Below are 23,697 nucleotides of genomic sequence, written 5' to 3'. Positions count from 1 at the left end.
AAAATATTATTTGTATTTGAACTTAAAACTTTTGTATGTATGTATGTATGTATGTTATTATTTTCTACAGACAATTACATTTTCATATCATGATTAACTTTAAAAGTTTAAACCATATTTATACGAGACCTGTGATTGCCATTTGGATACTTCATCATAGGTATACCTATATGTGTAATTTAGGTTTTTGATTTTTGCCGTGGAACAACTGCAGTCCACCTAATACCTATCATTATATCCAGTCCAAACAGCTTGAAGGAACGGTAAGTTGAATATTTATTATTTGCAAAAAAAAATTTCAGAATGTAAGTATTTCCTAGGATATGGCTGAAAATTCGTGTTTCATGTGTCATCATTTTGATTTTCAGTGGGAAAGAATGTCATGCAAAATGCGAATTTCCACATCTGGCCCGCAATTTCATATGAAAAGATCATCTAAATGTTGATTTTTGCATTGTCAAAAATTGCAATGCCCGCAATAAATACCTTGGTAGGTAGTAGGTATATTATTCACTTTCATGTTCGGAAAAAGGGAATTATGATTTAGATTGTTTAAATCGAATAATAATATAGTATTAAGTAGGTAACTTGATATAGTATATATTCATTTCGATATAGTGATATGAAATGGAAAACGCAAACTAGTTTAAATACTAGAAGATTGAGAAAACTCTTTTACGTGTTCAAAGAATTAAGTCTGATACTAGATCTACCCGACATAAGAAGTGTATATTTTTCACTAGTTCAGTAAGTTATATAGACTGTGGGTTTTTCAATACGTAATTATTGTGATGGTAAGACGTGATTAACTGTTAACCAGACCGTTGTTTCATGACGTGACGACGCCCTTTTCACAGTTTTATGTTTGTTGACGCCTCTGGGACTAGTGACTGTGTGACTGTATGTTTAAATTTATTTTTGTCCATATTGATTAATGATGCTACACATTTGCTATGGATAACACTGAGGAGTATGAAACAAACAAAAGAAACAATACTTTTCTTTCTTATTTTGTAAAAAAACCAAAAGTAAACGAAGATATTATGTTTAATTCAATATTTAAAACAAGAAAAAATCGAATGAACCTTCAGTTAATAATGAATCCACAACCCCTGAGTTAACTCCAATTGAGGATATTGACGGTTGTGATCTCCAGTCTCAAGTTCCAATTAATGTAAGTACCTACTTTCCCTCACTTTGATAAAAATGTTGGCATTGGACATGAGCCTGTTATAAACATATGCTTAAGAGTTAAGTTGTTAAAAATGTATACATTTTATATGCTTAATGCTTATTGACTAATGTGTTTTTATATAAAAGATCGAAGAACCCTTGAATATACAGCAATATAAGAAAAATTATGTAGGTTTATTCGTACAAAGAAATTCGATTTCTGATGAAGATAAACATCTTGTAAGAATAATAATTTGATATCAAAAAATGTATAATTACCTACATAAACAAAAATTAATTTGAGATTCTAACTAATGTGTGGGTACCACCATCTAACTATAAATTTCCTATAAGTCAAAAAAACGTGGCTTGAAGTTTCAATATAAGTGGCTTACAGAATATAACTGACTGTCATATTCTGAATATAAAAATGGAGCTTTCTGCAAATATTGCGTTATTTTTGCAAAGACTAGCGGAATCAATAATCAGCCAATAGGACAGCTTGTAGTTAAAGCCTTAAATGAGTGGAAAAATGCTAAGGAGGTAGTTGTAATACGCACTAATAATTGCATGCTTTTTTATTTATATGCCTATGTCGGTAGATTGTATAATATAATATTTATTATTGTTAATTTTTATTTCAGATTTTTCGTACACATTCACAAAGGAGGTATCACGAATCTTCCATCTTGGATTCAGACAATTTTTTACAATTGTCAATAATTGATCGCCTGAAGTCATGTTAATTATTTATTATTTTTCAATATATATTTATGATTATTTTTTTTAATTTTAATAGATCGAAGCAAGTTAAGTCAAATAGGAAATGCCTTGTACCAATTATTGATTGTATAATATTGTGTGGACGTCAAGAACTAGCACTTCGTGGACATAATGATTCTGGAAGCTTATATGGTTAGTATTTTTTTTTATACATTTATTTATTTCACCCTATAGCTTTTTGTATATATTATATTTGATATATTTTTTGTATCTCAGATCTTACTGTAAGTCATTTATGTTACAGATTATGATAATATAAATCAAGGCAATTTTAGAGCTATTTTGAAATACCGTGGTGATGGTGATGAATATTTAAAAAGTATTTTGAAAAAAGAAGGAAGAAATAAATTCATTTGTCCCCAAATTCAGAATGAAATAATTTCAGTGTGTGGTGATGTAATTTTGAAAAAGATTGTGAATCAAGTTAATGACTCAAAATGTTTTACTGTGCTGGCTGATGAAACCACTGATATATCAGTGGTTCAACAGTTAGCCCTCTGTGCTAGATATGTTGACAAAAATAAAAATGTGAATGAAGATTTTTTTAAATTTATTCCTGTTCAAAGTTTGACAGGGAAAAATTTAGCAAATTCTATTTTGAATGGTAATTGAAAAAAATATGGCTTACATATTTTAAAACAATTTATTTTGATTTTAATTTGGTATAATAGGATTAATGAGTTGTGGGGTTGACTGCAACTATTTATATAGACAAGGTTACAATGGTGCAAGTAATATGGCAGGCCACATACAAGGCGTTCAAGCCCAAGTGAGAGCAAAATATCCCAAAGCATTATACATACATTGTGCAGCTCATTCATTAAACTTCGCCGTCTCAACAGCTAGTAACATTAAACCTATAAGGAACTGTTTGGGAATTATAGAAAATTTGTATGTTTTTTTCAATACACCCAAATGTAATAATGTTCTGCTGTCTTGTATTGAAAATAGTGAGACTGATGTAAAAGTGAAAACTCTTAAACGTCTTTGTGCCACAAGATGGGTACAAAGATATGATGCGGTTCACGATTTCGTTGAGCTATTTGAGTTTGTCTTAGAAGCATAAGAGACTATTTCAGATTGAAATGATTCATCAGGCTCCACTACAGATGCAAATTTACTATTAAAAGCTATGGATTCTGAGTTTATAATATCAGTCTATATTGTTAAGGTAATTTTTTTAAATCTTGAAATTAAAATATTAATTAAATAGGTAAAAATGCCATTTTGCTTGTATTTAGCTGTTGTTTTCATTTGGTCTTCCTTTATGTAAGCAGCTACAAAAAGAAAAAATTGATTTAAAGGGACCAGTCGACCTAACAAAAGATATTGTTTCAGAATTGAAATGCATGAGAAGTGAATGTGATAATGCGCCAAACTTCCCACTGTTAAAACCTACATACAAAATGTTTCTATAATATTTTATTCCATATTTATTATGTATATCTATACATATCTATACATTTTTGTAAATAATTTCAAATATTGTCGAATGTTAAATTGCAAAAAAAAAAAAAATGTAATCAATAAGTTATGTGACTGTCGGGAAAACTTTATAATCAAAAAAATTAAAAAAAACCCCCATCGTTATTAATTTTGTGCTCAAAGCAAACATCCTACAGCACCGCTATCTATCTATCAGCGTTGTTTGCACTTTTGATGCACGTTCGTTTAGAACCACTATTTACCTACTTTTGTCGCTAGTTGGCGCCAATGTATGGGTTATTTTGTTTTCAGATCAAGCCCAAACAATTTAATAATAATATTATGTGTTGTGTGAATTATTTTACTACGAACAACTGAATACCCAATTGATGTGATCACTAGTTTTGCATCTGCGAAATGTACGTAGACATGACGGGTTAATCACTATAAGGTTAATTTGACAATATCACTTGTGTATAAAATGAATTACTGCAATTATAGGTACTTTGGATATTTTATTACAAATTATACACATTTATGGCACTCAAATGTTTGAAAATATTGTGATTAATACAATATTTAATTTAATCTACATTCTGCATACACAGTTTCGTTTTCCGACGGGACTGAACTTTATTGTTTTGTTATATAAACAAGTCGGGAAAGCAACAATTTTAAATAATGTGGTACCTCTAGTATTAATTTGAATCAAAAGTAAAAAATTCCCAATAGTTTTCATAAGCGTCAGGAAAAACAAAATAAAATTGAAGAAAAACTGAGATTTTTACTCGAAACCAGTTTTTGAAAATGTCGATTTTGTTTTTTATTCTAACACTAGCAGGGTATAGGTAAACCGTAAATGCATAACATTTTCAAAAAATGTTTACAGTAGTAATCTCTATGTACCATACAATTATAACCCTAAATCCTTAACCTCGAGACATTGCGATTCTTTTGGAGCTATCTATAAGGATAAGAAAATTTCAAGTTGTATTAGTTTTTTCTGAAACTATTGTCGATATAACATTTTTAACTCGGTCAAAAAACATGAAAATGTAATACAACGTAGGTACCTCATAAGTTGTTGTTAGTGGAAATAAAAAAGTTGAACGTAAACCCATAATATTTTTTTATGAGCGTCCAAAGTTAAAATGTTGACAAACTTCAAGTTAAGTAAATTTGACGAAATACATATTAATAAACGAAGAATAAGGGTTTTAGTTATTTTTTTGTAATTTAAAAATATTTTTCAAGGGTAAATGAAACTTTTATAGTAAGTATACCTATTATTATATATTTTATACACATCACAACAACATTTTAAAATATAATTGTTTTGTCAAAAATGAATTCAACCTACTATTAACGAAAAATTTTAAAATAAATTACTTTAATCATAATAATATCATCAAATATACTTAGTAATATTAGAGGCTGACAGAACGTATTCACTAAGAATCCGTTTTTCGTATACAATGATTTTATATCGTTTAATTCAAATTTAGCATATCCATTACTGTGACTCTATAGACACCTAGCTAAGGTACAACAAAGAGTTAACCACTTAAAAAAAAAAAAAATTAGCTATAATTTAAAAAAGCGGGTAAGTGGAGGTCGCTCTGCTGTACAGTAGGTTACAAGTTGGTCAATGTTTAATGGATTGTATTAAAATTGAATTCAATGTAATAATATCATTGTACAACTATTCTGAGCGGAGACGGCTTGTCAGTCTGTATTTTTTATATTGTTATTATTTATTATAGCCTGTAAGTTGAATTAATATTATAATATTATTATTTTTTATTCGTTGCTATAGTGATAAACAAAGCGTTAGAAATTAAAATCCCATTTTAGCGGTTTTTCGTAATATGTCGGTAGTTTTTCCCTTGGCATTAAATAACTATTGAGAAAATCGAAAAATGACCTCTCTAAGGTACTATATTGATCCAATTTGATAAAAGATAAGGTACTACATGCTGAAATCGAAGCACTCCTTCTGGTAGAAATTTTGGATACAAGATAAAAAAAAAAATACTTAGCACCATTGTAAAACCACTAGCTTCCTTGGTCCGCTCAGAATCTAAAAAAAGGTAACCGATGTTCTGCTGTACTATACAGTTATTAGGTTTCGACTGGACCTTGTCATTTGGTCACTGTACCTAACCTATGTAAGATAAATCATTTCATTCGAAAAACGATTTTGAGTGAAAACGGTCTATTAGCCTACATATACATATTACTATTAGTACATATTTATTGTAGGTTGAATTATTTTTTTCGAAAACATTGCATTTGAAAATATAATTGAGTATATATGAAATATAATTATATACGTTAAAATGTTCAAGTACCAAAGAAGAATTTTTTTTTTTTAATTAAATCGGAATAATTAAAATCGTTATTCTTCGTTAAAATATTTAAATATCAGCTAATTTTGTCAAGATTATGACTTGAATTAATAGTTTATGTAAAATTGTGTTTAAATACATTTATTTAGATTTTTGGTTATAGTATGAACTACTTACAAAGAACTTTGTATCAAAATCTCAAGTATTAGCTATAAAAATTTAACTTTTGACGCATTCTTAACTATACAATATAATTTGCACATTTTTGTAAATTTACGAATTTTGTCAAAATTTAAATTTTTAAATGGTTTTAAAAAAAAATCATGCGTATGTAATGTTTTTAAATTGCTATAACAAAAACGTATAACGAAGGTAAACCTTGTAATATATTTTCAAGGTTTTTTACCATGCAAACAATTTTCTATCAATACATTTAAATGAAAAAATTTTTGTAGAAAAAAAAAATCAAAAAGATCGAAATGTCTGAATACAGATCATAAAGTTTCAAAATATTTTTAGTTGTTTAGTACTCTTATTCGTTATTGAGATTTTTTAAAAACTAAATGATTATTTTGAAAAATACTGGATATTTTTTATTTCGGACTCCACCCCTCTCACACAAAGTACCAACTAGATCCAATTTGTTATAGATCTAATATCACTTTATCAGAAATAGCATCAAAGTTGAATATTTAAGAATCATTTCCACTAGAAAAAGTGTCTTCAGACAGTAAAAAAACACACCATTGTAAAATCAACAAATTCATCATCCCGCTCAGAGTCTGAAACTATAAATGAAAAAATTGTAATGGATAGTGCAGATGGGTGAATGATCTTAAAATTAAAATTTAATATTCAAATTAATATATTAAATAATGCTTTAAATGTTCTCATACAATTCTAAATGATTTTTAAGAATTGTACCTACTCTTTAATAAATATTTAAAAATAATATTAAAAGAATTTTAATTTAATTTGAAATGTACGATGTAGACACATGATGTACACGATTGTTATAGAATATTTTATATAGGCCCTTTAATTTATGAATGTGAATTTTAACAATGAAATAATACATTGTACAGTATGGCTAGTATATGCTTTAAATAAACCTATTATATATATATATTAGTTTGTACTTTTAAGTTTTAAAAAATATTATGTTAAAATTATAGCAATATTATTTTTAGAATAGTGGTAAAAAAAAAAATTTTAAAATTGACAGTATTTATAAATTATAATAGTGGGATTTGGTATATTCCTATGCTCGAAATCGTTATATTTTATGTAATATGAATTTCGTATTATGGTGCAAGTGAAATTGTACGATTAGAAATAGAAATAGATATATAGTAGTTATGTATACTTATAGTGTATTTTTAGTTGGACAATGTTAACACTCACGGATTTGTCTATAATACACGGATGCTTAATATAATATATTAATATACAATTTACCTAAAAATAATATATAATGTTACACCTAGTTATGGTAAGCCAACATTTACATTATTTAAATTTTACGTTTATAAAAATTTATTAAAAATTGGCTCGTGTTATAAATTTTATTTTAACATCATGATTACTGTGCGTAGGTACCCCATACGTATTCTGTGATACTGCGGTGACTATGGCGAAGGAGTAGATGCCTAAAGCAAGTGCAAATCGGCAGAGAGAAGATGGGACGGGGTAATACATTTTAGCGGTTGAAGGTCGTAGAGGCCATATAATAATAATAATAATAATATAATATTATGGTTGTGAAACCTTTGGATGAGCATTCTGACGACCGGTTTTCGCGACACAAGAAGACCACAAAAAATAACACTTACACAGACGAAAGATTATAATATGTATAATACGATTTGAATCATATTATCCAGTGCATAACGAGTACACACGCACACACACACACACATATAAATAGTATATTATGTTGTGTAAAAATACGAAAAAAATTGTAATAAAAAAAAAACTTGGAACGGAGATCGAACATTTATCGTTAGGAGGGGCTCGTCGAGTTCAGACGTCTCTTAAAAATTCTCCCATCCCGGATTACTGGTTTTTGACAATAATTATTGCTGGAGACCGTCCAATACATTGTAGCGTATAGCCGTGCGGGTATATATAGTAAAGGCCGACGTTCAGTAAAGTATCCAGTCCATTGGTAGCTGTAGGGTTGAACAGTACCAACGAGGCAGACGCAACAAGCATTATGGCTTCCAGTGCTATGGTGAGTACGAACACGACATTATTTTTGTTCATATTATAATATCATACTTATCATAATACACTTCTATAGTTTATCGACTTGTGTTTCTCGCTGTTAAAAATATAAGTAAAAAGTAAAAGATAACGTATAATAATGTTCGTTACAAAAACTTCTAATTTTATTTATTTTATAACTATATCATAATATAACTTTTGCACCGAGTTATAACAACTACTAAGTATATATTTGATATCCAACAATTGTTTATTTTATATTTAATTGCTAAAGCTTTAGGTTTAATTAATATAGTCGTGATTTTCCCAGTAAATTTTATTTTTCCTTTAATTCTTTTTCATATGAAAGTATGTAACGATAGCAGTAGATATTTATTAGTTGAAACAAATCATTTAACGTTTATTGAAATTTTTTTTCACTATTGCATGCGCTTAATTTATGTTAGTTACTTAAAATTTGTATTCCTATATTATTATTATTAAAATATGTAAGCGTAAACATTGAAAAAAAAAACACTTCATTGTAAAATCAAGGTTCAGGATCTAAAATTCAATAGTTAGCGATAAAATACTAATTTTAGTGAACTCGTAGAGTAAACAGTTGTAGGTACCTACACTAAAAGTATTTTAACTTATTTTATTAAATTGAAAATTATAATATTATGTTTGAAATACCGATTGCATTGATATTTTTGATAAAGATATCTATACAAAATATAAATAATAATAATAATTAAACTTGTCAAATTATAAATTTTTAATTATTTAAAAATACTAAGGTTAGATAAATTATCAAAAAATTATATTTGAGTAAAAATAACTTAAGGTACCTATAAAAACGATTTACACAAAAATATTTAATATTATATAGTGATATGATTTACATTATTTTGGTTACTGGTTATTTGTTAATATGTCAGGACGTTTAAAAAGTTATACACAAGGTTCTATAGTAATTTATTTTAATATACCTAAACTTACACATTAAATTGGTTCAAACACAGGTATAATATTATACGAGTTTCAAAATACGTGATGTTTCTATCAATTTATAATGACATTAGTTGAACACAGAATTATATTTTATATTTATTACAATATTCTCCGATTTCCACATAATTTACATTATTATTAATTTAAAAATTTAATTTTTTTTTTAGATCCAAATCGCTCTACTAGGACTCCTAGTAGTGTCCACCGCATTTGCTGACACCAAGCCGGCTGTTAAGAATGATAAGAAAAGGGACACTTTATTCAACCCATCATTCTCATTTGGAGCCAAGACTTTTGGCCCATCAACCCCAGCCCCATTCGCGTTTGACAGCTCATTTTCGTCAACTGCTGCTCCATTCAAATCCGTTTCTTACAGCTCTACACCAGCTCCATTCGCTTTCGGCAGCTCTTTCGGCAACTCTTTCGGCAACTCTTTTGCGTCGAATGCCTACTCCAACAACGCCGCAGCTCAATCCTTTGACGCTGCTTCGTTCATTGGATCGTCCACACCCGCTCCATTCTACGATGGCTCTTTCGGTTCATCTACCCCAGCAGCTTTAATCGGATCATCCACCCCAGCACCTTTCGTGTCTGGCGCCGCTGTCTCTGGTGCCGCATTATCTGACGCGAGCTTTGCGTATTCTTCCACCCCCGCAGTTTTAGTGGGCGGAGCTTCACCAGTTGTGTCATCCACCCCAGAACCCGTCCTTCTGAATAGATCACCAGCTTTCGCTACGTCATACGGTTCATACTATTCAGGAGCTTATGCCCCATCATACTCTCAAGGTGCAATCGTCAAGTCTGACGCAATTAGCCACGATGCGGTTGAAGTACCAGCAGTAGCTAACGCCCCTGCTCCTCATCACGAAGTTACCATCACTAAAGAAGTTCCGGTCCCATACTACGTCCAAGTTGAAAAGAGAGTTCCATACCCCGTCGTGGTTCGTGTACCACACCCATACCAAGTCACTGTAGAAAAACACGTGCCATATGCTGTACATGTCAATGTAGACCGTCCAATTCACGTTCCTCAACCATACCCAGTCGAAGTTGAGAAGAGAGTGCCATACCCAGTTGAAAAGCCAGTACCTTATGAAGTGAAAGTCCCAGTCGACAGGCCATACGCAGTTCCAGTTCCAGTTGAGAAACCCGTCCCATACGCAGTTGAAAAGCCAGTCCCATACCCAGTGCGAGTAAATGTTGACAGGCCATACCCCGTAGAAAAGCCAGTACCATACCCATACCCCGTCGAAAAACCAGTGCCATATGCCGTAGAAAAGAGAGTGCCATACCCAGTAGAAAAATTAGTCCCATATGCCGTTGAAAAGAGGGTGCCCTATCCAGTCAGGTACGACGTTCCAGTTAAAGTTGCAGTTCCAGTAGAAGTTAAAGTACCAGTATCTGTGGACAGACCAGTGCCATATGCCGTAGAAAAGAGAGTGCCATACCCAGTTCAAGTTCCAGTTGAAGTTAAGGTCCCAGTCCCAGTTGCAGCCCCGGCTCAACGTTTCGCCACTGTCCACTATTATCAACAATCTCCGGTCGCTTTAGGATATGAATCCAGTGCTCTTTATGGCCAATCTGGTTACAAGGCATTCTCATCTGGTTTAGCTCAAGGTTCTGGAAGTGCATTGTACAGCTCTGCTCCATCATCTGGTAGTGCATTCTCATCTGGTTTAGCTCAAGGTTCTGGAAGTGCACTGTACAGCTCTGCTCCATCATCTGGCAGTGCATTCTACAGCTCTACTCCAGCGTCTGCTGGTGCATTCTACAGCTCTACGGCTAGCCCAATAAGCACATACAGTTCAACTGTCAGCCCAGCTGGATTCTACGGCTCAAACGTCGCCCAGGAAGGTTTCGTTAGTTCATCTGCAGCTCCATTCAACTTCGGCCAACAATCTTTCTACGGATCTTCGACACCAGCTCCATTCAACACTTTCTCCGCTGACTTAGCATCATCTGAATTAAAGTCCGCCAGCTTTGGATCTGCCAGTCTAGATTCGGTCGCAATTGGAGGTGCATCTTTGAAAGCCAACAACTTTGACGTCGTAAAGAAATAAATCGTTTAAAAATTAAATTTATCTGATACGGAATTTTCATTATTTTAATATTCACCGAATAATGGAAAAATGCTCTATATTTTTTTTTAAGAAAGCCGTCGTTTTTTTTTGCAGATTGATGATTTCAATTATTAATCTGTAATATTATAAAATTTTTAAATAAAAAAAATATGTGTAATTAATTAACTTTATGTATTTATTTAATTTTATTCAACACCATAAACCACGATAAAGCAGTATAGTTTGAAACCGATAATTATTGGTAATGAGCATGTAATGAAAAAGTAGACAGTCTACAGAAAGTTTAAAAAATATTTTCATTGTTGTCTAATATAAATTACTATTGGGAACAATGTAAAAAAAAAAATTATCGTAGGTACTACACAGCTGAATATTTATCTAAGAATATCTTTTCACCCAGTATCTATGTTTTTCAACTCATTAGTATAAGTTGTTGAGCATTTTATATAATTGATTGGTAATATTATATTTGATAATTTATAAGCATAATATAATACAAGTCTAGGTGTAAATATATGAATATATGTTTTTTTTTACTTTTTAAAATGATATAGTTTTCTAATATTGAATTAAAATGACAATACAGTTTGTTTCATTAAAAGTGGTATAGGTGCTATTTAATTGGCTAATGCAGCATACAGTTATTATACGCAGGGAATGATTAAGAAATAATTAGGAATAAACAATGATTTGTATGTAAATTTAATAAGATTCATTTAAAAATGGAAAATAATAGTTACATTTTATAAAATAGTAATTATTTATTGCATTTATTTCTTATACCAACACATAATATTCACCAGTAAGCCTAGTTTTTCTAAAATATAATTTTAATATTTTATAGACAAAACTGTAGGTATTATATGCGCAATTGTTGACCTTGGTAATCACTAAAATATTTTGAAGCATGAGCATGGGCGTCCGAAGGGGGGTGTCGGGAGATGACATAACCCCCACCTGCTATTAAAAATGTTTTATCACTTGTAAAAAAAAAAAATAGTATGTGCTGCATTATTGGAGATCTTTGACTTTTAATATCATTTTTAACTTGCCACTAATATTATCTTCTATGTATAATTAAATGAACAAAAGGTGGGCAAGTGGGTGTCAATAATTTTTATTTTTTAACTTGATAAATGTTGTCAAAAATTGAACTTAAAATGCTTATAAAAAAAAAATTGTGCCTATGTATTTTTAATATTTTTCAACTGCTATAGTAACAATATATCAGGAGCCATGTATTAAATTTCAACGTTTTTTAACCCAATAAATAACATTTTACATTTTAATGACAATTATAAAAAAAAAACAGGGGGGACGGAGTGGCCGAGCGGACTAAGGCGTTGGCTGCGACGCAGTCGACCCGAGTTCGATTCCTAGGCCATGGGCGGCATTTTTCTTCGGACAAGTCACGGTGTCCGGAGAACAAGTGTCGCCATCCCCCACCCGGGCATGGCAGATACCTACGGGTGCCCAATCAAAAATTCTGCCAAACTAAACACATACGTGTTCCTCCCCCTACCGACTTAATAACCTACAGTAAAAAACTAAAAATAGCTAATGGCCTCAGCTTCCGGGCTCAATATCAATAAAAAAAAAAAAAATTATAAAAAATCTGTATTATCGGGTATTGGTGTTTTAGCTGATATTGGTTGGTAGTATCGGTTATTTTTTGATATCGGTTCATAGCTTATGCCGGAAATGTTGGTTTTCAAATATATAGGTTATAGGTTTTTTATCGATAACATGTACCGGAATATCGCATATCGGTAAAAAGTGGTATCGGCTCACCCTAAATATAAGTAAATCGCGCTACATGAGAAATCGATATAAATATATCCAATGTTGTAAAAATACGAACTTCAAACGCTCATCTTATAGATTTAAAATCAAAAATGTTTATGTATTTCTAACTCAAAATAGTTCGCACATCTTCGTGATTTTTACGTATTTTGCCAAGATTTTACTTTAAATGCTTATAAAAAAAAAAAATTTACCAAGGAATTTTTAATATTTTTTATATTATTGTAACAATATATTAGGAGCCGTGTATTAAATTTCCAATAATTTTACACTATATTAACTTCCCTAATAATTTAAAATAACTAATTTAGATTAATATAATAGGTATAGGTAATTATTATTTATATTATTTTATTTTTATTGTATTATTGCTTAAAAATCCAGTTTCATTGATTTCTTCAACTTTTTCGATATGGTTGTTTCTTATTAAAAATGGTAAGGAATTGGTTTGATATAATAATATAGCAGTTGCATAATACCTAATCACAAGTAAAGTATTTATTTTGTAGGTAGATATAGAATATTTTAACCATAGCTGATGTGAATTAAAAAATTGCTGTAATTAAATAATTAATATAAATTACCTATCGTAATATAATACGATACGACTACCACTAAAGTTTTCTTACACAGTTTCATGCATAGCATGTATTTCAAACAAATATTTTCAAAACTCTGCTGATTACATGACATTAGTTTTGAAAAACACAATGCAATGTTCACAGTATACATCATATTGTTTGTGCTGACCGCTGAGGTCCTAGTGCTGTGTCTAGGTATTAAGAATTTTACATTCTCCGAACTCTTCTTTGTACTTGTGACACTCTGTCAGTACGTGTTTGACCGTCAACAGATAGAGCACCATGTGGGCTTTTATAGCTTTTTCCAAAGTTGCCATTGGACCCATATTTTGTTCTTGGTGAGTTTTTTAGATTCTGAGTGAAACGATGAATGTATTGATTTTACAATGATGTGTGTTTTTTTTTTTATTTTTTTTTTTATTTTTTTTTTATTTTTTTTTATTTTTTTTTTTATTTTTTTTTTTATTTTTGTGTCTGTGTACACGATAAGTAGTCGAAATAATGCTTCGATTTTCGACTTCAGTATTTTGTTCGATGGGAAAGTGAATATCGTTGGTGCATTGGGGAGGTCAAAATTTTAATTTCCCAGTAGTTTTCAAAAGCGATGTGAAAAACAAAAGAAAAATTAAGGAAAAACGGGAATTTTTACGCAAAATCGATTTTTAACAAAATCGATTTTGGTTATTGGTGTAACTCTAAAACAAATGACCGTAGATGCATGAAATTTTCACTGGTTGTTTATATTTGCATTTTCTATACACAATACAATTTTGAAAATAATTTGACTTTTTTTGAACTGTTTACGGACATTGTCAGTTTTCAGTTTTTTTAAATTTTTTTTCTATAAATATCAATAAAATTTTATTTGTTGGGTAAAAAAGCTTGAAAATTTAATAGAAGGCTCCTAGGTTATTGTTTCAAAGGCAGATGAAAAAAATTAAAAATCCTTAGTCACAGTTTTTTTTTATACACGTTTAAAGTTCAAATCTTGAAAAAATACGGAAAAATCACGAAAATTTGCAAATTATTTTGAGTTAGAAATTCATAAAAAATTTTCTTTTTAAATCTAAGATTTTAAAATCTAATACAAGATTCCTCATAAGTTTGTCTAACTTTATCAAAAAAAAAATTTCTACAAGAAAGTCAAATTAAATTTTTATGAGCGTTTTAAATTCATATTTTTACAACATTAGATATTCACTCGATTTCTCATGTACCGATTTCCTTATTTTCTTGTAATTCAAAAACGAATATCTGTAGATACATGAAAATTTGACTGAATGTTTATATTAGCATTTCCTATACACCATACAATTTTGAAAATATTTTGACACTTTTTGAGCTGTTTACGGGCATTTTCAGTTTTCAATTTTTTTAGTTTTTTTTTCTATAAATATCAATAAAGTTTTATCTGTTGGGCCAAAAAGTGTAAAAATTTAATACAAGACTCCTGATATATTTTTACAATAGCAGTTGAAAAATATTGAAAATACATAGGCACAGTTTTTTTTTATAAGCATTTAAAGATCAAATTTGGACAGAATTTATCAAATTTATAATTTAATAATTATTTTGTAGTTAAAAATTTATAAAATGTTCAACTTTTATAGCTAAGGATTGAAAATTGAAAACAAGGCTCCACGTAAATAGGTTATTTATAAATTACTTTATTCACAATAATATCATCAAATATACTTGGTAATATCATAGGCTGACTGACCGTTTTCGCTCAGAATCGTTTTTCTTATACAATGATATTATATCATTGAATTCAAATTTAACACCATCCATTACAGTGACCCACTTGTAACCTACTGTACAGCAGAGCGACATCCACTTATCCACCTTTTTTTAAACTGACATGAGAACCACATCTGGGTTTCATTAATATTTTTATACTTTTATTAAAATATGTTACATTGGTTCTCATTGATCGGTTTCTTATTATTAAATTTATTATTTTCAGATTCTACTCAATATTCTGATATGAATAACAAAAACTTGATTTAATCGTTATTTCCAAGATAATATTATATTTAAATATAACCACAAATTATCAAAAATATATTTCAATTTTTATATATTATTGCAATAGAAAACAAAATCATCGTAGCTGACAGTCAAAACTAGGCCTCATGGCGCTCAATCTGTTAATGTCACTCCGTAGGTTTTGAATATTGATGGATACCGAACACAGCAATATAGAAGGGAATGATAAAGAGGACCAAGAAGCCAAAGGATAAGATTAGAACTAACCAATACACCACTCCTGCAGATCACAACTGATGAGGACATAAATAATTAAATTCAAGGCATTATTAAAATTGAACGGCTAACAAACTGACAAAAAAATAAATTCAAACCATGGTAAATTAAAAATACAATACACATTTGTCAAAACTCTGAAGAAAAAACAATACTTAAAATAGACTATGAATTGGACACAATTCTTGGAATTACACAATTGGAATAAAACAATAATTGTCATTGTTTTTTGATGTCAAAGGGATGCACTATTATAAATTATATACATATAAATATATATAATTCATCGTGGTTGTTGGTTATTTTAAATTTTTAAAACATAATTTAACATTTTTTTTATTTATTAATCTATATTCTATTATAATCTAAATCTTGGCTATATGAGTATAAGTATATGATATAAGAGCCAAATGTACAAAAACTACATATTGTTTGCGCCAGATATTATTTTTTTATAAGTAGTTATTTAAAAATGTTGATCTAATAAAAAATTGTCAATAAATATAATAGAAATTAATAAATTATAATTTTAATAAATAGGTTGATTTTTTCGAGCTTATGAAAATTGTCAGTATTAAATTGTTAAAATATAACATTATATAGTCCTAAATTTAATATCTGTTATATTTAATATCTATTAACTGTGGCACACAGGTATCTAGGGTTTTGACGCTTCGTATGCTACAATTTTTTTTTTCTTATCTCATTTTGGCGATTATGTTTTCCACTGATAATTTTGTACTTACTAGAGTAAAGTTTCTCAACATTTTTTGTGGCAACCCCACCTGAATATTACATTTTTAGTGAATATTAATTTACAGGTAGTTATAAATTTGTATTAAATATAAATACTAGTATTATAATAATTATAAAATATAAAGCACAGATATTGCAGCTTTTTACTTGTAAAACCGTATAGGTAAAGTATAATTTTACTATAAATGTATAATGTATATATTGTATAACATATATTTGTTTAAATATAAATAATCATTCTATTCATTCTTAAATTAACATTCTCAATGGCTTTGTTGATGTTAATGATCTGAAATGATTCTGTCTATTCTAGGCTTAATATAATAATAATTTACTAAGCTAATTCTCATAATTTTAGGACATGATATATTTATTTCTTATTGAGTTTTCTAATTTATTGTATTGCTTTAAATTATAAAGCAAAGTTGGTGATCCAAAATAATTAGTTGGTGACCCCCAAGTTGAGAAACATGCTTTACTAGAGTAATAATTTTATAATGTTTATTGACCTTTGTGTTTGAAATTTATTTTTTGTTCTTATAAGATATATATCAATACATCTTAACTAAATTTATCAATCATTATTTACAATATATTATAATACAATATATTTTCTTTTTCAAAATATATTTTGTTCATTGAAATGTTTACTAATATCTATATCATATTCCAAGGTTAGGTTAGAAGTTTGAAGAGTACCTACTATTTTTCACACATTGGCATAATAGAATATAATGAAATGTCACTATAAAATGGTTCTTAATAATTATATTTTATGTCAAGTGCACTCGTTATTGTTTCGGCATAAGTTATAAACGTAGGTACGCCCTATGTATTGCATCGTATAGGATGATGGCAGTAAGTTCCTCTCCATATTCGAGTAGTTCACAATATGTTTAATTTTTAATATCGATTAATTTGTGTTGTTTTATTTATTCCATTTATTTACATTTAAAATACAATGCGTACATATAATTTTGATTTATTTATTGAATACAATTCACGATTTGTTTATAATCATAATACGTTTGAATTTGGTTTTTTTAAATGCCCCTAGGTATCTAATTTTAAAATTTTAAAATTTTTTAAACTGTACATATTGAAATCAAGTAACTATAGATAAATTACAAATTAATATGATATACGATACAAAATATAACTGTTATTAAACTTGTATGAATAGATATTATTTGGGAACTCGATTTATCTTCATATTGTTCGTCCACAAATGTTGTAGTTTCTTTAGGGTCAAAAATTTCATATGTTACTTCTGTGCTTATCTCAGTTGTAGTAAACGTAGTGTCCATCGCGGTCGTCGTTGTATCTGATCCATAATCGAATGTAGTTGTTTTCAGTTCTACGGATGACTGACTCGTAGGAGCAGGAGTTATTGTAGTTATTGGTGTCGTATCATCATAAGTCACTGATGTAGCATCTGTTTTTGACGATTTTGATGGTTTCGGGGATAATGTTGATACTTTTGTGGTTGAAGATTGAGTAACAGGTTCGATATCTTCGGAGTAATCTGCTTCTTCAGTATCCGCTCCGTCTGTATATTCTGTTTCTTCGGTATATTCCGTTTCTTCGGTATATGTCGTTTCCTCAGTAGATTCTGTTTCTTCGGTATATTCAGTTTCTTTTGTTTCTCCAGTTACAGTTGTCGAAGGATTCGAACTCGTAGTAAATTTCTCTGTGGTTGAAGATTGAGTAGTAGGAGGTTCAGAGCTAGGTTTATCCGAGGTTTCTTCAGTTTCTTCGGTGTATGCCGTTTCCTCAGTAGATTCAGTTTCTTCAGTATATTCTGTTTCTTCAGTATATTCCGTTTCTTCGGTATATTCAGTTTCTTTGGTTTTTTCTGTTTCTCCAGTTACAGTTGTCGAAGGATTCGAACTCGTAGTAAATTTCTCTGTGGTTGAAGATTGAGTAGTAGGAGGTTCAGAGCTAGGTTTATCAGAGGTTTCTTCAGTTTCTTCGGTATATTCTGTTTCTTCGGTGTATGCCGTTTCCTCAGTAGATTCAGTTTCTTCGGTATATTCAGTTTCTTTGGTTTTTTCTGTTTCTCCAGTTACAGTTGTCGAAGGATTCGAACTCGTAGTAAATTTCTCTGTGGTTGAAGATTGAGTAGTAGGAGGTTCAGAGCTAGGTTTATCAGAGGTTTCTTCAGTTTCTTCGGTATATTCTGTTTCTTCGGTGTATGCCGTTTCCTCAGTAGATTCAGTTTCTTCGGTATATTTAGTTCCTTTGGTTTTTTCTGTTTCTCCAGTTACAGTCGTCGAAGGATTCGAACTCGTAGTAAATTTCTCTGTGGTTGAAGATTGAGTAGTAGGAGGTTCAGAGCTAGGTTTATCAGAGGTTTCTTCAGTTTCTTCGGTATATTCTGTTTCTTCGGTGTATGCCGTTTCCTCAGTAGATTCAGTTTCTTCGGTATATTTAGTTTCTTTGGTTTTTTCTGTTTCTCCAGTTACAGTCGTCGAAGGATTTGAACTCGTTGTAAATTTCTCTGTAGTTGAAGATTGAGTAATAGGAGGTTCAGAGCTGGGTTTATCTGAAGTTTCTTCGGTTTCCTCGGTTGATTCTGTTTCTCCAGTTAAAGTGGTTGGAGGACTCGGGCTTGAAGTAGATTTTTCCGTGGTAAATGGTTTAATAATAGTAGTAGACGAATATGATTGTGTTGAAGAGGTAGGATCGTCTGACTCTGTTGTCAAATAAGTTGGTGTTTCTACTGTAGCTTCTGAAGATGAATCAATAGACGGTGTGCTTTCGTTATCTTCAGTGCGTTCTGTACTTACAGAAGAATCTTCTACGTACACTTTGGTACTTCTGCTTTCTTCTTGAGTGAAGTCAGTTGGTGAAGATGTTGGTTTCGAATGAATCCGTGTTTCTTCAGTTTCTGTTGAAGACTCTTTACTCGTATCGGTTTCTGTTGTGTCTCCATCTGTTACCATTGAATTAGTATCAGACAACAAATTATTATTGAATACAAAATAGTTCGGATGTTTTTCTGACATTTTATTAGAAGTTATTGGGTTGATTACACTTTGGATCCAATTTTTGTACTTCAAAATGTTATTAAATATCTTAGGTTCATTGAGTGAGTATATGCCATATAGATGATTATTACAGACCAAAGGAGTTCCATTATCGGTTATCTAAAAAACAGGTGTGATAAAAATAATTTATTTAAATTAGATACACCTAGTAGGCACGTTATTGACTATTGTAAATATTTATTATTTATACGTAACATCTAGTAGCGTGTAAACTAATTCTTAATTTAAAGTTGAATAATATTATTATTTGTAATATTATCTTAACTATTGTAAAACAAATATTAATTTCTCACATTTTACACCATTTTAATTAAAATAAGAATATATTAATCGAGTTAATAGTGTCATTATTACACAATTATTACATCATTTAAGCTTACCTACACACAATTCAGCTTTAAACTAAAATGATTGGCAAAAAAAGCTCAAACTAATAGTTTCAATTGATAAGTTTAAATGCGTATAAAAGTTTTAATGACATAATAATCAATTTAAATTTTAAATGTATATAAAATAATTTATGCACACATGATTTACTTTGTGTTATAGAATATAATAGTATACATTAATCTGATAAAACTAAACCGTTAATCTAAAATAAATATTATCTAAATAGATAAATAATATGATAAATATCCATTAACAAGTTTATTTTATAATATTTTTTTGTATTTATAATATCGACAATAACAACCAGTTCTATACTTGTATATTATATAGCGTAAAGATTAATTTCTTAAAATTATTATTATTTATTTTCAAAACCACGTCGTTACTTTGTCGGTAATTTTTTGAAATAATAAAGTATGTAGGCGTTTGTGTTGAATTTTATGTAAATTAATTATTCAGATTATAAATATAATAAGTACATTTAATCTTTTTGATTAAATTTCAAACTACGAAGACTTACGTTCTGTAATGAATTCCATATTTGTGAATGACAAATCGTATCTTCTAAGTACCAGTCGCCCTTATCATATGGTTGTTTTGAAATGTTAGCCGTGTTCCAATATATGAGTGATAAATCATTGTTTGACTGCTTTTTAAAACTGGTCACAACGCATTCCGTATTGTTCGCAAGTTTATCTTCAGCGGCCAATTCGATGGGTGCTACAATAGTGGCAATAATGGCTTTTTCCATCTGTTGCGCATAAATTACGAAAAAAACGTAAGAGTGGCAAAACAATATTTTAAGATGGTAGTTATTTTAAACGTTTTACCTCAATTAATGCCACATCGTTGTATTTTGTTTGTATCACTTTTATCGGCTTCAAAATGGTCTCATGTGTTTTATTATTTGGCATCGCAATATCAATATCGTTCAATGGAATGTTGTCTGTAGTACTGGAAACAAAAATTAAAGTCCATTCAATAATTAATAATAACTCATATTTTATAGCTAATAATATAATAAATTATAAAGTGAAGATTCAACAAATTAAATACCTACTCAATGCAATTCGCAGATGTTAGTATCCAATTCACATCGATCAATGTGCCTTGACATAATATTTTTCCATTTGAATGCATTCTAAGAAACACCTACATGCGGAAACATAAAATTCCATCATATTTCAATGCATGTGAAAAATACTAAAATCAAAGTACTTACTATGTAAGGGAATTGTTCGTATTGCGCCTGTGAAGGTGGTGAACATTTGTTTTCATTTGGTAAAGGGTTTGTGCTTGATTCTTAAAAATAACATTTCATTTTTTAGAATTATTAGGGAGCTACATTTTTATATATTCGATTTGAAATTTGAGTATGAATCGTGAGAAATGTCCAGTGATTAGGTCTGGTTTTGCAGGGAATAAGTCACATATTCCTTGTTGATTTTAAAAATATGAAATACCTATAAAATATTGTTGTTAGGCTTATGATAAAATATAGTTATTCTCTATATAGGTATCGAATTTATATTATATTAAATTTAATATATTATGTATTAATTTATTAAAAATAAAATAAAATTATATACTTATAATAATTATTTTAACAATAGGTAAATTTTAATTTAAAAAATATACTCGGATATACAGATTTTGTAGGTAACTTAAGTGATTATCAATCATTATATGCTATCTCTAATCTTAAATATTATTTTCTCGAACGATATAAATGTATATTATTAAAATAAATAAAAATGCATTTTCTTGACAGTGCATTTAGTTTTAATACTAGAAATAATTTCATTGGAAGATAAAATAATAATAGTGTTTTTATTAGGTATTGTCAATAGTAAAAAAGTACTTAGGTACCTAGTCAATCAGTTCAAACTTTAAAAATCAAATCAAAAGCACACTACAGAAAACAACGGAAATATATGGTATTATATTATATGGTTTGATCAACTTATTGTAAAAAAATAATTTTAGTTAAATATTTAATTGATTGTTAGGCGGTGAAAAAAATATCAGAGTTATTCAGGTTAAATAAAACACATGCCATTTTTTAAGTAGGTATTGAGAGTAATATTACTCTCACTTACCTTTTAGTATCAAGAAGCCGAATAAAATAATTTGAATATATTTGAACTTGTCCATGTTTAAACAAAATAAAAAAGTACTATACATTATGAAATATAATTTTAATTTTCAGTAAAAGTGATTACTTAACACTAAGGTGTGCGAGTTGACACCTATTGGCAATTAATAGATTACAAATTTTCACATGTTTAATATCAATAAGATAATTCTATAAGCACTTCACTCTCTTGAATTATCATCATACGTGTAAAAAATATGAGGACTATAACATGTATTGGAACATGTTATAACAATATAAAATATTTTATTTTGATCGAAGGTTGACTACGAAAAACAAGTAGGTACTTCAAACTATTCCGATTGTTCTGATGATAATAATAATGATAATAATAATAAACTGCCATGTACTAACTACAGACCTAGTAAGTATATGAATATTGTATCTACATTGGTCAGTAATCTACATACCTAGTTCTTATTCCTTGCAAATATTTATTGATAAACAATAAGCAACAAAAAACTTGTGTGCATCATAAAAAAAAATTTTAATTAAATTGTTTAAATCTAAATAGGTATTCAATGGAATTTTGAAATGATGAATCAACTGGATTAGGTTACATATAATATTATAATAATACATAGATCCCTATTATTTTATGATTTTTTTGTACGTGAGATTCATATAGGTGCATATTATAGATTCATATAGGTACCTACATCCACATTGCACATAATTCGATTATAGTATATTATTTAATTGGATTAATATCTGTTTTTAACTATATCAATTATAATACAGTATGTACCTAATATAAATAGGTACAACACACGCGTATATTATATTATTATCTTTAAAAAAAATTTATATAATACACAAAAGGCTTAATATATAGTGTGTAAAACAAGTTTCAAATAAATCAAAATATGTGGGCGTATTTATTATACACCTATATATGATATTTACCCATCCGTATTGAACAGATGAAATAAGATAATCATTAGTCGTGACTCAGCATGACTAATTAAAGATCCTTTTTACAGTCCCACTTAATTTTCAATTTGTGTACTTAAGAATAATAATATAGTTTTAAGTATTTATAACACCATATTTGTCCAAGTATGTAATTTTTACAACTTTTTAGTTTTCATCATTGTGATTTTTTTTTTCTAAATCGCACATATATTTTTAAGTTCATATACTCGGAAGCAATGATTTTTTACAAAATGTTGATGTAAGAAGTCCCAATATTAATTCTTTCATTCAATTTCGAATATGAAGCTCCGTCACTCTAGCACCTCAAGTTCTACATTTTTGTACAAAAATTGCACGTGATTATGTAACCATTTTGTAACAAATTGTAACCACGATAACTTTTTTTGCAACTTACAAATAAGTTCAAAATTCCAAATTTAAAATCTGGAGGCTGGTTATACGTTACCCCACTCGGTACACGTTAAAATGATTTATTTGATTAGACATTTTCACAAGATTATGTAACTATTTTGTAATAAAATGTAAACCAAAATTCTAGATTCCTGACTCAACACAAATCCCGTGAAAACTGATTCAAGTTGGCCGGGTGCCAGCGATACGTCACCCCAGCACCAGCACCTCGGTACTTTTCAAAATGATTTTTTTTACTCGAAACTTTCATAGGATTATGCAAACATACTCAACTGACTTAACTCAAATCCTGCGAAAATTGTTATAAGTTGGGCGGTCATC

At 29.3% G+C, this 23,697-nt stretch overlaps 3 protein-coding genes across 4 annotated transcripts; 2 read left to right on the top strand and 1 right to left on the bottom strand.

The window, feature by feature from the left end:
• Window positions 1-622: 622 nt before the first annotated feature.
• On the top strand, window positions 623-4,289 carry LOC132943607 (zinc finger MYM-type protein 1-like). The gene is made up of 7 exons (XM_061012638.1): window positions 623-727; window positions 1,070-1,174; window positions 1,818-1,843; window positions 1,973-2,088; window positions 2,201-2,560; window positions 2,628-3,127; window positions 3,198-4,289. The coding sequence occupies exons 1-6, from the start codon at window positions 623-625 to the stop codon at window positions 3,020-3,022; spliced, it is 1,107 nt and encodes a 368-aa protein (XP_060868621.1). The 3' UTR covers window positions 3,023-3,127; window positions 3,198-4,289.
• A 3,513-nt stretch (window positions 4,290-7,802) lies between these two features.
• Window positions 7,803-11,190, top strand: LOC132943040 (calphotin-like). Its single transcript, XM_061011819.1, has 2 exons — window positions 7,803-7,962; window positions 9,116-11,190. Exons 1-2 carry the CDS (start codon window positions 7,945-7,947, stop codon window positions 11,006-11,008), a joined length of 1,911 nt encoding a protein of 636 aa, XP_060867802.1. The 5' UTR covers window positions 7,803-7,944; the 3' UTR covers window positions 11,009-11,190.
• A 6,143-nt stretch (window positions 11,191-17,333) lies between these two features.
• LOC132943501 (uncharacterized) lies at window positions 17,334-22,159 on the bottom strand. 2 transcript variants are annotated; one of them, XM_061012525.1, is made up of 6 exons: window positions 21,974-22,159; window positions 21,097-21,176; window positions 20,935-21,026; window positions 20,705-20,828; window positions 20,395-20,625; window positions 17,334-19,583 (listed from the first exon to the last, which is right to left on the bottom strand). In XM_061012525.1, exons 1-6 carry the CDS (start codon window positions 22,056-22,058, stop codon window positions 17,559-17,561), a joined length of 2,637 nt encoding a protein of 878 aa, XP_060868508.1. In that variant the 5' UTR covers window positions 22,059-22,159; the 3' UTR covers window positions 17,334-17,558. The 2 variants fall into 2 exon arrangements, with proteins under 2 accessions (XP_060868508.1, XP_060868509.1); XM_061012526.1 differs by having other exon boundaries at window positions 21,097-21,337; window positions 21,974-22,123.
• Window positions 22,160-23,697: the final 1,538 nt, after the last annotated feature.

Source organism: Metopolophium dirhodum, chromosome 4 (genome assembly GCF_019925205.1).
Source record: "Metopolophium dirhodum isolate CAU chromosome 4, ASM1992520v1, whole genome shotgun sequence".
NCBI classification, from domain to species: domain Eukaryota; kingdom Metazoa; phylum Arthropoda; class Insecta; order Hemiptera; family Aphididae; genus Metopolophium; species Metopolophium dirhodum.
The sequence above is the reverse complement of the archived record's forward strand: the minus strand, read 5'-3'. Positions and strand labels throughout refer to the sequence as shown.

Excerpts from the sequence above, each read along its gene's own strand:
- LOC132943607 (XM_061012638.1), top strand. The coding sequence starts at position 623 with ATGAAATGGAAAACGCAAACTAGTTTAAATACTAGAAGATTGAGAAAA. Across the intron at positions 1,175-1,817 it reads AGTCTCAAGTTCCAATTAAT|ATTTTTCGTACACATTCACA; the intron begins GTAAGTACCTAC and ends TTTTTATTTCAG. Across the intron at positions 2,561-2,627 it reads AGCAAATTCTATTTTGAATG|GATTAATGAGTTGTGGGGTT; the intron begins GTAATTGAAAAA and ends TTGGTATAATAG.
- LOC132943501 (XM_061012525.1), bottom strand. The coding sequence starts at position 22,058 with ATGTATAGTACTTTTTTATTTTGTTTAAACATGGACAAGTTCAAATAT. Across the intron at positions 20,829-20,934 it reads ACATCTGCGAATTGCATTGA|TACTACAGACAACATTCCAT; the intron begins GTAGGTATTTAA and ends TTTTGTTTCCAG. Across the intron at positions 19,584-20,394 it reads TATGGAATTCATTACAGAAC|ATAACCGATAATGGAACTCC; the intron begins GTAAGTCTTCGT and ends CCTGTTTTTTAG.